The following is a 15,991-nucleotide window of genomic DNA, read 5'->3' as shown; positions in this document are numbered from 1 at the left end:
GAACTGAGCCGAAGGCAGACACTTAATCGACTGAACCACCCAGGCACTCCACAAGATGTCAATTAAAGCAGAAAGCGGAGGAAGGCTTCAGGAAGAGGTTTAACATTTAGAGCAGTGGTTCTCCAAGACTGGCCCCCAGACCAACAGTGTCAGCATCATTTGGACAGTTGTCACAACTGCAAATTCTCCAGTCCACTCTAGACCTAGTAAATCGAATTCTAAAATTCTAGGAGTTAAGACACAGGAATCTGTTTTAACAACCACCCCAGGTGATTTTGTTGCTCCGTAAGTTTGAGAATCATCTGTATTATTCTTGCATATTGTCATTGAACAAAGCTTTCCTGCCTGAAATCAGCCGCTGTCCAGAGCTAGTGCCTGGGAAGGTACAACTCACCCTCCTGGGATCACATCTTTGCTGGAAGGCAGGTGAGAATTCACACACGTGACACCAAATACCCTGCTCTCTAGGCGGCTCTCTCCTAGTCCTCCCCGATTCCACATCCTCTGGTCTTTGGCCACAGTGTCTGATTTGGGAGAAGAGAATGTTGAACAAGTCAAGTCGTTGTCAGTCCGAGTCTGAACTCTCATTCGACTTGGAAGACTTATACTTTCGTTTCTTCTTCTTCTTTTCTTTCTTCCTTTTCTTATGCTTTTCTTTCTTCTTCTTTTTCTTGTGTTTCTCTTTACATTCCGAGGAACTGGAGCTGCTCCCATTCTCATCGGATGTAGAATCCTCCAGTAACTGTTTCAACTGCTGTATCCTAAACATAGAAGATTAACCAAAGAACCATATTTAACTCAAAAAAAAAGGTAGATAAAAATGATATAAAAGCAGCGAGCGTAAAAAACATCACAACCACCTTACTACAGACAGTACTTATTTTTATTTCTGCATGTTTTCCCCATTCTTGTCCACACCCATGCCTCTTTGACAGGACTGTACCCAGTGTACAAGCCATTCTGTACTCTTTTCACTGTCCGAAGTATTTCTGCATGTTTCTCCAGTCCTTACTACATAACTTCGAATAGATGCTGCCTCTCCTTCATCACCTCCCCAACCACCCACAACCACCCAAGTTCATACTAGGTAATCTACCTCCTTAACAATTAGAACTCCGTGGAACCAGTTTGAGAAAAACAAAACCTCCTCTTTCTTCATGCTATCTTTATTCATGTCTAAGGATAATTTTTAAGAATAGCTCAGATCCATAAAGACACTGGAGAAAATAAACTAAGTTACACTTGCCAACATCAACTATCAGTGGTGTGAGCAGGCAGGACCAAGCCCACTGCTAACCCAAGTGGAATGAGGCTGGCCTGCCACCCACTGGCCTTTCCTGTGAGGACTCCTGCCTTCCAAACAGTTCACAATTGAAGTACCATAGTTACCAAACCACTCATCTATACTGGAACGGGTGTTTCCAACTTTATATAATTTCAGACTTTAAAAGGGTATCGTTATCACCAGGACCATCTCACCTTACATCCTTTTCATGTCTTTTATTCTCTCGTATGATGTCATACATGGGATCTTCATGTGCCTTGAGAATGAGAAAAGGTTAAGGTTGTGTTAGGCTCCACGGACTATCAGTTAAATAAAAATTAAATCCATATTTCACTGAAACCAGTTTTTTTTTCCTATTTGGTATAATTTCATATTTAGCATGTTCTAATCCTTCCTAAGGGTTACCATCACTGCAAACCCATTGAGGCTGTAACAAAGGATTTTCTAATTAGAAAAATATAGATTATAATTTAAATATCCTTTGTAAGAACATAAACCATGGCAGAATCATGAAATACTATTCAAGGTAGAAATATTGAGGTAATTTTCTTTGTTCTATTTGGAAGGATGACCAAGAGACAGTATTAAGAAAAACAAGTGGGGGGCGCCTGGGTGGCTCAGTTGGTTGAGCGACTGCCTTCGGCTCAGGTCATGATCCTGGAGTCCCGGGATCGAGTCCCGCATCGGGCTCCCTGCTTGGCAGGGAGTCTGCTTCTCCCTCTGACCCTCCCCCCTCTCATGTGCTCTCTCTCAAATAAATAAATAAAAAATCTTTTAAAAAAAAAAAAAAAAAAAGAAAAACAAGTGGGGGTGCGCCTGGGTGGCTCAGTGGTTAAGTGTCTGCCTTTGGCTCAGGTCATGATCCCAGGGCCCTGGGATCAAGCCCCACATCGGGCTCCCTGCTCAGCAGGAAACCTGCTTCTCCCTCTCCCGCTCCCCCGCTTGTGTTCCCTCTCTCGCTGTGTCTCTCTCTGTCAAATAAATGAATTAAAAAAATCTTAAAAAAAAAAAAAAAAAGAAAAACAAGTGGGGTACCTGGGGGGGCTCAGCTGGTTAAGTGTCCAACTCTAGATCTCAGCTCAGGTCTTGATCTCAAGGTTTTGAGTTCAAGCCCTGCAAAACAAACAAAAACCTACCGGGACACTTGGGTGGCTCAGTCAGTTGGGTGTCCAACTCTTGGTTTCCACTCAGGTCATGATCTCATGGGTTATGAGACTGAGCCCCACATTGGGCTCCGCACTCAGCAGGGAGTCTGCTTGAAGATTCTCTCCCTGTCCCTCCCCCAACTTGTGTGCACATGCACACACTCTCTTTCTCTCTCTCTCTCGAAAATAAATCTTTGAAAAAGCCCTATTACCTCCCTACCCGGGGATAATTACTATTAACATTCGATCTCTTTCTTTCAATCATTATTAGTAATTTATGAAAAACTATAGGGGCGCCTGGGTGGCTCAGTCGTTAAGCGTCTGCCTTCGGCTCAGGTCAGGATCCCAGGGTCCTGGGATCGAGCCCCGCATCGGGCTCCCTGCTCAGCGGGAAGCCTGCTTCTCCCTCTCCCACTCCCCCCGCTTGTGTTCCTGCTCTCACTGTGTCTCTCTCCGTCAAATAAATAAATAAAATCTTTAAAAAAAAAAAAAAAAAAAAAATTTATGAAAAACTATAATCCTCCTATATACACAACTCTATTGTTTTTCACTTATGTCTTTGTGAACATTTTCCCATGACATTAGGTCTTTTTTTTTTTTAAGATTTTATTTATTTGAGAGAGAGCGAGAGAGAGCACAAGCGGGGTGAAGGGCGGAGGGAGTAGCAGACTCCCCACTGAGCAGGGAGCCCAATGCTGGAATTGATCCCGGGACTCCAGGATCATGACCTGAGCCCAAGGCAGTTGCTTAACCAACTGAGCCACCCAGGCGCCTGACATAATGTCTTCTAACACATAATTCCTGGGGTGCCTGGCTGGCTCAGTCAGTACAGCATGAGACTCTTGATCTCAGGGTTGTGAGTTCAAGCCCCTTGTTGGGTGTAGAGATTACTTAAAAATAAAATCTCAAAAAATATAAATAATAATTTCTAATGACTAAATAATTTGCATGCTACAGAAATTTATGTTGATATGTTGGACTATTGAGTTTCCCATTTTTCTTTAGTTTCCATTGTTTCTGGATATAAGAGTTATCCTTACATATACATATCCTTATTCATAAATAGTTGTGTATATATTGATGTTCTCTTATATCCTTAAATTCCTTAAGTGGGATTTCTGAGCCAAAAAAAAAATGAATATCTTCAAACTTTTTGAGATTTATCACCAAACTATATTTTATATAATATCTGTAAAAACTGACATTCCACCTAGAAGTGGAATGAGTGATCAAAAATATTAATTCAGATTATTAAAATAAAGCCACAATGTTTTAAATGTCTTTTTTAAAAAAGATTTTATTTATTTATTTGAGAGAGAGAGAGCATGAGCAGGGGGAGAGGCAGAAGGAGAGGGAGAAGCAGACTCCCCGCTGAGCAGGGAGCTGGATGTGGGGCTCAATCCCAGGACCCTGGGATCATGACCTGGGCCGAAGGCATACGCTTAATGGACTGAAACACCCAGGCGCCCCACAATGTTTTAAATGTCTTAAAACCTTTAGTGAATGTTGGCCCCAGTTTCATATACGCTGATAACCTCAGTACATCTAGACAGTGGCATATTTCACTTGGCAGAAGTTACTGAGTGGTAAATTAACACCTTTAGGAGAAGACTCTATTAAAATAAAGTGAGGGAATGATATATCTATTTTACTGTCAACTGAAGACCACATATAATTTATATACATACCTCTAGCTTATAATTTAAAGACAGTCTTTAAAGACTGGGAAACTGGGGTGCCTAGGTGGCGCTCCGCGGGAAGCCTGCTTCTCCCTCTCCCACTCCCCCCTGCTGTGTTCCCTCTCTTGCTGTGTCTCTCTATGTCAAATAAATAAATAAAATCTTTTAAAAATAAATAAAAAAATAAAGACTGGGAAACTAAAACCCTAATTTTAGTTATGAAACATGATTTTTTATATAAGTTAAAACAAGTGACTGAATAAATAACAAAGTCTGCTTTAGAAAAAGAATCATTATTCCCAAGGTATAAACAAAGAACACTTTAATAAAAAGTTAGTTTTTTGTTAACTGTCACACAAATGTAATTTAAGAAGAGATGTAGTCAACACCAGATACTCTGGCCAAAAAGCATCTGGGAATATATTTTATGTGAACTTCCAGTTCACTGATTACTGCCTGTTTCATTAATATTCACTATTTCTGAAAAATGTAAATTGGCAAGGTGGGGTTCTACTTACTACTCTGAACTGTTCTAACTTTTGGTTGCCTTTGATAAAAAAAGGGCATTCTTTGTCGCCTGTTCGGTGACCATACCGTTTACAACGCCAACCTAAAGACAAAGAAAAAAGGAAATATCTCTGTAAGATAACAATTTCATTTAATGAAGATGAAGAATCAGTAGATCATACTAAAGTTTTTCTTCATTAAACTCCAATTCTAAAAGCAAATGCAATGAGTGGATAAACCATGTAAGATCCTAGAAAATAAAGGGAAACTAACTGCTTCCCCAAGCAATAGGTATTAAGCAATCCAATGTAAAAGTACTATAAAAAGTGAAATTGTTTTTAGGCTGTAGCTTATTGTATTTTTCAAAGAGGAGGTCTCTTCTATTCATCAAGAGACTGTGATTCTCATTTACAATTTTAGACACTAGAGCAAATAGCTTCTTTCTCTGATTGAGTCAACTACTGCAAAAAATCCCTCACCTTTAATTAAAACAAATCACAAATTATCTTAAAATGTTAATTCTATTAGCACTCTAAAATAGCCTCACCTGCTCAGTAGGGAAACTGTCCTTTGTAAAAAGGTTTATTTTTAGCAGCAGATGGCCCTGATGAGGAACTGGGAGGAGACATAACAGGAAAATGCATACACACATTCCAGGGCAAAAGAGGGAAACATGCACCTTCGTGGAATTTCAGTGACCCACAGACTTGGCATCAGGTGCTGACGTGGGAAAAATGAAGTGGTGAACAAAGCAGGAATGGGTGAGACCCTAGTCACTTCTCTCACCTGCTTTCATCCTCTCAGAACCATTTGGATTTGAGGCAAATCAGGAAGTCAAATGAGTGGTGAGCTAAGTGAGACCCTGTGCTTGAATATTAAGGAACTCCAACCAAGAAAGTCAGGAAGCAGGAAGAGTGGGTAAGATCAGCCAGGATTGCCCCATGCTGGCAGCTACTCAAAGTATGAAGTGAAAGAGAAGGGATGCTTTCCTTTTTAATTTTGAGGGTTGGATGCAGGAAACCACTGAAAAAGAATGAAGTTTGGAGATTCTTTATTGACTGCCTCTGAGCTGTCCCTGTCTTGAACTCCCCAAACATTTAAAGTTCAGGAAAGAAGGATTATATGCCTTCAAACCGAAGTTCTTTGTGTTCAAAATTCTGTTACCGTTAAAGGAAAGGTGATTCTTGCTATTCAAAATATGGTCATGGGCAAGCAAAATCAGCAACACATGGGAGATTGTTAGAAATGCATAGTGTTAGACCCATCGCAGAAATACTGAAACATACCAAAATTTTAAAAGATTAATTGGTGATTTATAAACATATTAAAGTTTGGAACCACTGTTCTAGATAACACTACAATCAATAAAATCAATGAAAGGATGTACATGTGTCTTTTATCCCATTTGGGATGAGTCAAAATTTTGTGGGGCCTGAGTTTAAATTGTGGGGGTGGGGGGCTCTTTAGGAAAAAAAAAATATTTTGCCTTGGCAAATTTCACAAAATCATATGACCATTATCAACACATCATTGTTTCCCCTGCAGGCCCTTGAAAATCATGAGTAAAACTGGCTCTGGTCCCAACCCAGACACTTATTTTCCAAGTCAATGCAAATAACTATAAAATGGTAATTGAAATGGGGGCACTTGGGTGGCACAGTCTGTTAAGCGTCCAACCCCTGGTTTTGGCTCAGGTCATGAACTCATGGGTCATGAGATCAATCCCCAGGTAGGGCTCCAGGCTCAGCAGGTAGTCTGCTTCAAGAGTCTCTCCCTCTGCCTCTTCCCCAACTTGAGCATGCTCACTCCCATTCTCTAAAACAAATAAATGAATATTTTTTAAAAAATGGTAATTGAAATGTAAGTAACCACCTCATAAAACAGAGCAGTGGTCTTCAAACTTAAAAAAAAAAAAGAAAAGCTGTAGACTTCTGAGTAAAGATGACAGACTACTAAACACATTTACTTGCTTTCATTCCCTTCCTGACATCCCATAAAAATGACAATGAAGAGGATTCTTTTCAAAAGGAATAAGCCAGGAAGCTCTTCAAGAATGGCCAAGTGACAACCTTCATAAAAAGCACTGAAAATAGTTGTAAACTTGCCCAAATCAACTTATTTGAAACTCTAGAAATTAACCAAAGGTTTGCCACAATCTGAGGAGCATTAATTCAAGAAAAGCTAGTGAAGCTTGGTAAGAACGGCAGGATTCCTGTCATTTTAACCAGACCTACTCCCAGCCCTCTCTCCTGATTTCCATAATAATCTTAAAAACCAACAGCCTTGCAACCATGATAGCTATGAAAAGCAACAGTCCTGCAACCTCAATAGGGATAAGACCAGGTTTTGAGCCCCCCAAAAAACCCTAATCTCAGAGGATAGAGCCACAGTGACAGGGTGTTGTTTCTGTGTAACCAGTCATATAGTTTCCTTTACAAGAAAAGCCCAATCCCTCAGGATATTTGTTGAAAACAATCACCTGCAACTGTTTAACATCACAGTTGCCAATGACTGTGATATCATTGGATAAACAGGAGCCCAACTAAAAATGTAAAAGATCCGGGGAATGAGATGTCCACAGAGGGCTTTCAAAAATTCTGACATAATCCTGGGAAGCTAGAAGGCTGTGCACATGTGCCCACATTTGTTATATTCTGTTTTTTTGATAGTAGTCATCTTAACTGTTGTCTGAGGTGGTATTTCACTGTAGATTTGATTTGTATTTCCCTAATGATTACTGACACTGAGAATCATTTCATGGGCTTACTGGGTATCTATATATCTTCTTTAGAGAAATGTCTATTCAAGTCCTTTACCAAATTTTAATCAGGTTGTTTGTTTCTTCATTGTTTTTAGGAGTTCTCTATATATTCTAGATAGAATCCCTTTTCAGATATGATTTACAAATATTTTCTCCCATTCTGAAAGCTGCCTTTTAACTCTACTGATTTCTTATTCACAAAATTTTGAAATTTTCATGAAGTCAAATTTGTCAATTTTTTTGTTGCCTGTGCCTTTGGTGTTTGATCCAAGAAATCACTGCCAAATCCAATTCTGTACAGCTTTGCCATATATTTTCTTCTAAGAGATTTCATAGTTTTAGGTCTTAACATTTAAGTCTTTGACCCACTTAGAGTTAAATTTTGTAAATGGTATTAGATAAAGGTCCAACTTCATTCTTTTGCATGGGGATATCTGGTTTTTTTTTTTTTAAAGACTGTCCTTTCCCCATTTAATGGTCTTGGCTCCACCATAACAAGAGATTATAACAACAAAGAAGATGACTCAACATACAGGAAACAGGAGATTCAACATAGGAAAGAAACTAAGGGAAACTGCAGAATGATTGTGTCTCAGTTCAGGGCCCCCCTAACAAAATATAGACTGGGTCACTTACACAACAGGAATTTATTTTCTCACAGTGCTGGACACTGGAAATCTACGATCTGGGTGCCAACAGCGTTGTTTTCTGATGATTACTCTCCTGGCTGACAGACATCTGTGTCCTTTCACAGTGTGTCCTCACACAGTGGAGAGAGAGCATGCTCTCTTGTCTCTTCTTAAAAGGAACTAATCACATCATCAGAGCCACCCTCATTACTTCATCTAATCCTAATCACAATCCAAAGACCCCATCTCCAAATATTATCCCATTGGATATTAGGGCTTCAACATATGAATTTGTTGAGGGACACAAACATTCAATTCAAAACACAAAGTGAAGGGAGATCCCTGGATGATAAGCATGGGAGCAACCATTTTCAGAGGATGAAATTAATAGAACGCCTCAAGCATTTGAAGGTCTTGGGGCACCTGGGTGGCTCAGTCGGTTAAGCATCTGCCTTTGGCTCGGGTTGTGATCCCGGGGTCCTGGGATCCAGCCCCACATCTGGCTCCTTGCTCAGCGGGGAGGCTGCTTCTCCCTCTCCCTCTGCAGCTCTCCCTGCTTGTGCTCTCTCTTTCTCTTTCTCTCTGTTAAATAAATAAAATATTTAATTTAAAAAAAGGCACTTGAAGGTCTTAAGATTCAGCCTTTGAACAATTTGAGGTTGAGTAAGAAATCAGTATGTGGAAACCAAAAACAATAACAACAGAACAAAACACACACACACACAAATACCAAAAACAAGACCACCATTAATCAGGGGAAAGGAGGGAACTCTTCAGGATGCATGAAAGGAAAAGTAATCAGTTTACTATATGACTCAGCTCTGTATATAATCATAATAAAATAAACATTAAAGACTTATCTAACCAAAATTATGAAAAAAACATTTTGGGGAAGATGTGATATAGTAAGGGTACATGTGTGTGGTAGGACCAGGAGAGAGCTAAATTCTCCTCTTCCATTGTACAGTGTCAACAAATAACACCTAAACCTGAAAAATCAATACAATATATGATCTTAGACATATGAAGATAAATATCAAAATAACCAAGTTAAAAGAGCTGTAAGTGGAAATGGAGAAAAAAAGACTGGAACTATTTTAATTATGTGTATGAAGAATCTCTGTACAAACAGAAGCAGTATTTGAAGCAGTACCCTTTCTTCAAATACTATCTTATGCTAGATGAAAAGTGTTGCGGCTGGGGTGGGTTGGGGGTGTGCATGCACAGCACACCTGTTCTGGACCCACCCTCTGGACCCACAGCTCCTCCCAGGTTACATGGATGAAATCTTACCACCACTGATGAGGGGCGAACGATGCAAGACCCAAAGGGACCTGCCCTCCAATGCATTCCTTGTCCCTCATGGCATTTCTACAACGGAATATCCTTTTTGTTACTGAAATATTACCGAAGAGTGAACTCCAAAGGCAGCTATGGTCTCTGTGGATGACCCCTGCCTTTGGAGTCAGAAGCCCTGGAGTCAAAGCTCCTCTCTACCTCTTACCTCGGACCACTCACTAACATATGCGGGTCAGCTTCCTTAACTATGAAACAGAGATTGTGCCTTGACTTAACAGGGCTGCGGTGAGAACAAATGAAAAAAAAAGGAAGTAAACGCGCTTTGTAAATCGTGGTATATAACTTGCGTGTATGGAGGAGTGTTACTTGCGACTCTCCCGTGCTCACACTGCATAACTTTGACTTCTTTCCCCAGTGGCATCCAGAGTCCTTTCGTTGGTGCGTGAGCCAGAAATTCCCTGGCATGTTCGTTGCCTGGTACATCTGGTATACAGTCTTCTGGCTTAGTCTCATCTTCCTAAAAAAGGAAACAACGTGTCCACAACATGGCAAAAAAGCACGGCATTCTCTCCCACCTGCTTCAGGACACAGCCCTGCCTGCCTTTCTCATGGGCTGGACACGCCATGTCCTCCTAAGTTACCCTCTCAAGTACTAGAAAGAAAGACAAATTACACCTGACAGAAAAACCACAAATAAATGTACCAGAAGAACCATATTATGAAAATGTCATAGCTACTCTGAGAGAAATATTACTTAGGAATGATTTGTGAGCTCCAAATCCTGATTCTAGATCACAAAAATTAGATTCAGATACAAACTTTTCTGCTCCCTTAAAAGCCTTGTGGAATGAAGCAAAGTACAGAATTAAACAAGATTTCCTGAAATAATAAAAATAACATGTTAAATTAAAAAAGATTATTATCCCTCGGAGACCACTGTCATGTTTTACAATCTTGCACCTGCTGTATTTATGAAGTGTGCTTTCACCACCAAATAACTTCATTACACAATTAAGGTATTATTATTATTTTTTTTTTTTTACCGTCTGATTGTTTTCAGTTCCCATGAATATTACATTTATAATGAAAGAAGGTTTTGTAATCTTTTCTTTTCATTGAATGTGAGCAAGCAGAAAGCTGTCCTGGCCTCCACTGAGCCCTCTAAGTCTCCCTCCCACAGAGATACTGGACTCTAGGGCCAGGTGCTGCCGCAGAGCGGGGGTGGGGGGTTGGGGGGGGGGGGGTAGTTAGGGGGGTGTCCTGCACCAGGGGCTGGACTAGAGGACCTTCCAGTCTCCTCAGAGACTACTGTTCTCTGAGCTGATGATATTCAGGAAACCAGCACCAAGTCAGAGAAGGGGCACAGCCGTGAAAAGATGCAGCCACAGCAAGAGAGAGAGGGCGGGAGAAGGGGACTGATCGCTGATGAACATGTGGGGCTGCCACTGTTTCTTAGGGAACAGACACACGGCTGATTACATTTCTACAAAGGCACAGGCTGGACACAGAAAGCCCAAAGTGTATGAACTGACTGGCATCTGCAGGGAGAAGCAGGGTTACCATAAAAGGGCGTCCAAAACCTTATGCAACAGGTTTTTATAACAAGTAACTGAGTCTGAGCACTGAGTCAAATATGTCTAAGAGAATGACCAAAGGCACAAACTTCACACTGACCTTGATAAGCCCAGGAGGAGGTTTTTCATAACTAGAAAGGAAAAGAAAAAACATCATCGATCACGTTAACAGGAACGTAACACATTTTAGTGAGTACTGCAGACCAAAATAAAAAGGATATTTTTAGTAAAACCTCAAAACTACATTATGTCTAAAGCAGTTAATAAAATATGCCCAGCAGTCAGAGATCCCACATAAATAAACTGATGCTACGCCACATCCTGTGGAGATCTAGAACTGAAATTCACTGAGGTAATTACTAGGTGTCTGAGCACAGTGATTTTATTGTTGAAGAAGAGAAAGCAAGAAATTGCAGGGGAAATGTGAAGGAAGAAGACCTGTGAGCTAATCATGGTTCCAAAGTGTCACAGTTTTCAGGTTATTTACCTAGTATAACCTCCACTTACTCAACACTGAAGAGGCACATGGTGGGGGAAGGTTGAGAAATCTTTTCTAACTTGGTTTGGGGCAGCACAGGGGAGCAGGAGCAAAGCTAGAGGGAAAGGCCTGTTGCAGGGGAAGGAAGTGGAGGTGATCTGTCCTAGAGCCTTCCTCTCCCGTTTCCCTGCAGCTCCTGGTTCAAATCCTGCTCACCCACCCTGCCTGCAGAGTGAGCCATCTGCTCCTCAGCTCTCTGACAGCCCTCTGTGCCTGTACTGACCTCGCTGGACCCAGGGTCCGGGACCCCTGCACGGTGCCCAGATGACAGGCAGCATTCAGTAAGAATGCTGACAGAACAAGCAGAGGGATGATGTGTAGGAATGTTCTTTCCCTTTGAGCTCTCAGACCGCCCCCCCCAAGGGAACATATACATCATGCCTATGCTCCCAATTCATTTTCACTTCCCATTACTCTGCCGGAACTGCCCCAAAAGGCTTCTGGATTCCAAATCTGGATAATTAGTACCAAATGCTCATGTTCACTTTTCAGTACTGACCCACTTCTAGCTATAACATATACCACGTGGGTGTTTATTTGGCTTTTAACTGTGAATGCCTATGGGACCATAAAGGAAAATAAGAATGTAAAAAAGAAACATGATAACCAGACATCCTGGGTCCATTCAACACCCCCACAAAGAACATTTTACTGAGGACATCTGGGCATAGCAGCTGGCTTAAAATTGTGAAAAGACTCCAGAAACTTGGAAATGTGAGAGCTTCAACATTGCTGCACCCAGATGGTGAAGCAAGGGTGAGTAATTAGGTGTTCTACAATGAAAATGTATTACTTTTATCAACAGATAAACATTAATAAATCTTTAAAAAATGAGTTATATATTGATATGGGACAATCTCCATAACAGTTTAAATCAAAAAAAAAGGGTGGGGGGAGGGAATAGGGAGCAAAACTGTATTTGGTAAGCTTCTATTTGTGTGTATGGGAAGAAGGAGACTATATACGGCCACATCCACACACACCTTTTAGGGACCTCTAAAGGATAGTAAAGAAACCACTTACATGCTTGCCTCTAGGGATAGGAACAAAGGATCATAAATAGGAGAGAGCTTTGTTTTTCATTCTATTCACATCTACATGCATTAGCTTGCAAAATGCTTTTTAATTGCAAAAGAAAAATGAAATCAATGGTAACTACATTACAGCTCTGTCAGTATAAACCCAGGTTAATATATCTCTGAAAGAAAAACCAAAGATAACTTGGGACCAAGAAAGAAAAATGGAGCCAAAAATATGCTATTAGGAGTTCATATCTGCTATAGAGTTATATATGCTGGATTTCTGTTTTAACAATCAATGCTATTTCTGTAATAGTTTCAGGAATATAACCTCCATTCTAGCCCTGATTAACTTGATATTTTCCTCCCAGAAAAAAGGAGCAGGTACAATAGGCAAAACTAAATTTGATATTCAGGTAATATTAAAGACTCCACATAAAAATTTATTCCTTGCAGAAGTAATCAGTCAATTATCATGCCGGGCATGTTGCTAGGTACTGGAAGGGAGAACTAAGGGCATAAGGATATAACTAGTTAAATCCAAAAAACGAAAACTGCTATTAGGACACCTGTGGCTCAGTCGGTTAAGCATCTGCCTTTGACTCAGGTCATGATCCCAGGGTCCTGGGATCGAGTCCCGCATCGGGCTCCCTGCTCAGTGGGGAGTCTACTTCTCCTTCTGCCTGCTGCTCCCCCTGCTTGTGCTCCCCCTGCTTGTGCTCATTCTCTTTCTCTGACAAATAAATAAAATCTAAAAAAAAAAAGAAAAAAGAAAGAAAGAAAACTGCTCTCAGAAGTGACAATAAGTCTTTATAACTGTCCTGATAAAAGGAGATGTTCTTTTTTGAGTAGATAGAATTCTAGCAGGAGTATTTTCAGTTCTAAATCAGTGTTAATGTGAATCCTACAGAGGGGAAGCAAGGCAGAGTAGAAACCTCATGGGCTTTGGATGTAAAAACCTTTGGTTTGAATTATGATTCATTCTCACTGTGTACTTTGGGCAATTTACTTAATCCCCCAGTGCCTCGATTTCCCCATGGGTGAGTGAATATGTCACACCACACACTTCACAATGCTGGCTTCTGTCCCTTGTTGAAGACAAGTCCACGCTCTCAAGAACCTCATGAGGCACCTCAAGACTGGAGCACTAGCATCACAGAGGCCAAGATCTGGAGCAACAGAGGTGGAAGAAAACAACTTGCCAGGTGGTAGTAAATGACAATGCCATGAGTCTCTAATCTAGAGCTTTTCTGAGCAGACAGAAGAGGATCTGCCCCATGAAGATTACATAGTAAACACCTAAGCATGAATAGACTTAGCTTCTTAGGTGTGGTACAGTGATTTTCCAAAGCAAATGCGTAAAATATTTTCTAACACAAAGTGGTGGCATAACCTAGCAGAACAATGGAAATCTGCACAAATTGGGGTAATGATACAGTTCATCTGCAGACATTCATTTAAAATACTGATGCCATGGCTTATGCACAGAGACCAAGGGGAGTTTGGTAGTACAGTCTATGAATCCAATAATCCAGTAATACATCCTTTGAGCTACAAGAGTTGTACAAAAACAACATATGGCCAAATAGAAATCCAAATTCCTGAAAAATATGTAATTGTTATTGCCAAGATGAAAAGGAGTGTGATGGAACTACACATTGTGAAATCTATTATTAGCAATGGCATTCCCTAAAAAAGTCCATCTACAACTGTTTTCAAACGTAAGGTAGTTGATGGCGCAAGGGTCACACTGAAAAGAGCAGGCCAGCCTCCAACAGTGCAATGCATTTTGTGTCAAAGCTCCCAGGTTAATTATAAAGAATCTGAATCCTTTGAGGACGTTTCCTTACATCATCATCTTAGCTTAGGTAATGCAAGTGCCTGAAATAGAAACGAAGTATGTACGGAAGAACTCCGTGAGCACCAAACTTACAAGGTTGCCTTCTAAAGCTAATTACAGAAAGAGAGAATCACAGAAAAGAACTGGAAGGTCATGAATCCACCTCCCACCTGATGTTGCAATCTCCTTTACAACCTGCCCTCCTCCCGCGGGTTCTGGGCTCTCTCCCCGAACCCGCTGGAGCTGGGGGCACAGGGGGCCCCGTTAAGGCAGGCCATGCTGACCAGCAACCACAGGAGACTCTGGTCCTAATTCTTTTTGTTGAGCTGGAATTGGCCTCCTTGTAGCCCCCACCCTTCACGCTGGTAAACAACCACCACCACACCACCAACCCTCAGGACTAAACAAGTCTCCACTCTCTTCCACCTTTGGGATCTTTAGGACAAGTCCCTCACCCCATTCTCCAGCCCTCCCCTCCCCAGCGCACTAACGGTAGGGGAGGGCGTGTTCTCTTCCCTTCCTAGCAGTGGATGAAGAGAATGGGGGTTTTATCCGGCTCCCGGGGTCCCTGTCAGCCGACAACCCTGAAAGGGCAGGACGGCGGCGCTCACTGCACCTGCCGCGTGTTCAGTCCCCAAATCCCCACCGAGCGCCTACTAAGTGCCGCACGGTCCTCAGCGCCAAGCAGAGCCCCGGCCGCACGCCGACCTCGGGCGGGGGGAATAAAGCCCGAGCTTCCTTGCCGGCCCAGGCCGCTCGGCGCGCTGGGGCAACGGCCCTTCCCTCCCCGGGGAGGCGCGACTGGAAGTCCAGGTGCCAGGGCCGCACGGGTCCCCGGGGACCCAGCCTCCCGCGCCCCCGCGAGACCCCGCGCCTGGCGGAGGAGCGGGAGCGGCGCGGACTCACAAGGACTCCAGGTGCTTGAGCTGCTGCAGCTGCTGCGCGTCGTGCCGCCGCCGCTTCTGCTCCCGGCGCCGCTGCAGCTCCTGCTCGGCCGGCTCCCGCTGCCGCCGCACGCCCCCGGCCTCCGCGTCGTCGCGCCCCGGCCGGGAAGACATCGCGGCCCGCGCGGCTGAGGCGGCCCCCGCGGCGTGCCTGAGGCGGCTGAGGCGGCGGGAAGACGGCACTTCCTCCGCGCCGCGGCCGGCCGGCCCCGCAGCGCCCCCTCCCGCCGCCCGCCCGGGCCCGGCCCGGCCCGGCCCGGCCCGCTGTCCCCGCCGAGGCCTCCTGGTCCCCGCCTCCCGCCAGGCCTCCCCGCCGCCTCCCGCGTCGTGGCCCCAAGTCCGCGCTCAGAGCGCCGTGGCCCCGCCACCAGGCCGGCCGGGATCGGAGCGCGCCCCCTGGCGGCGGCCGCGAGCGGGGCGGGGTGGGGGTGGGGGAGACCTGCGGGACAGCCGGGGAGCCCCGCCCCCCCCGCGCGCGCCCCTCCCCTGGGAGGCCTGGGGACCCGTGCGCGGCGGCTTTGTGGCCCCCCTGGCTAGACGCGGGCTGCTGCTACCTGGTGCTCGGATTCACCCAGCTTTGAAGAAAGCAAGACACCCCAGAGAAATTCTCTTTTTCCAGAACGTCGTTAAAACGTAGTCAGCCTGCAGTGTATCTAGACAAGGTTTGGGTGCTAGACCGAAAGCTATAGACACTGAGCGCTTTTTATGTGCTCGTTATTGAGCTAAGCCCGCAAGAAAAATTGATTTAATCGTTAAAAACTTACTAAGTGC

The 15,991-nt window shown here is 43.3% G+C and overlaps 1 protein-coding gene across 1 annotated transcript; it reads right to left on the bottom strand.

The window, feature by feature from the left end:
* Positions 1–549: 549 nt before the first annotated feature.
* On the bottom strand, positions 550–15,352 carry LOC116630888 (retinitis pigmentosa 9 protein-like). Its single transcript, XM_032401814.1, has 6 exons — positions 15,183–15,352; positions 10,980–11,010; positions 9,693–9,822; positions 4,628–4,719; positions 1,480–1,541; positions 550–761 (listed from the first exon to the last, which is right to left on the bottom strand). The coding sequence occupies exons 1-6, from the start codon at positions 15,332–15,334 to the stop codon at positions 566–568; spliced, it is 663 nt and encodes a 220-aa protein (XP_032257705.1). The 5' UTR covers positions 15,335–15,352; the 3' UTR covers positions 550–565.
* Between the last annotated feature and the right edge of the window lie 639 nt (positions 15,353–15,991).

Source organism: Phoca vitulina, unplaced genomic scaffold, assembly GCF_004348235.1.
Source record: "Phoca vitulina isolate PV1807 unplaced genomic scaffold, GSC_HSeal_1.0 scaffold4, whole genome shotgun sequence".
NCBI classification, from domain to species: Eukaryota; Metazoa; Chordata; class Mammalia; order Carnivora; family Phocidae; genus Phoca; species Phoca vitulina.
This window is presented reverse-complemented; position numbering and strand designations above follow the sequence as displayed.

Excerpts from the sequence above, each read along its gene's own strand:
- LOC116630888 (XM_032401814.1), bottom strand. The coding sequence starts at position 15,334 with ATGTCTTCCCGGCCGGGGCGCGACGACGCGGAGGCCGGGGGCGTGCGG. Across the intron at positions 4,720-9,692 it reads AGAAGTCAAAGTTATGCAGT|GTTGGCGTTGTAAACGGTAT; the intron begins GTGAGCACGGGA and ends CTTTGTCTTTAG. Across the intron at positions 1,542-4,627 it reads AGTTAGAACAGTTCAGAGTA|GCACATGAAGATCCCATGTA; the intron begins GTAAGTAGAACC and ends CTCATTCTCAAG.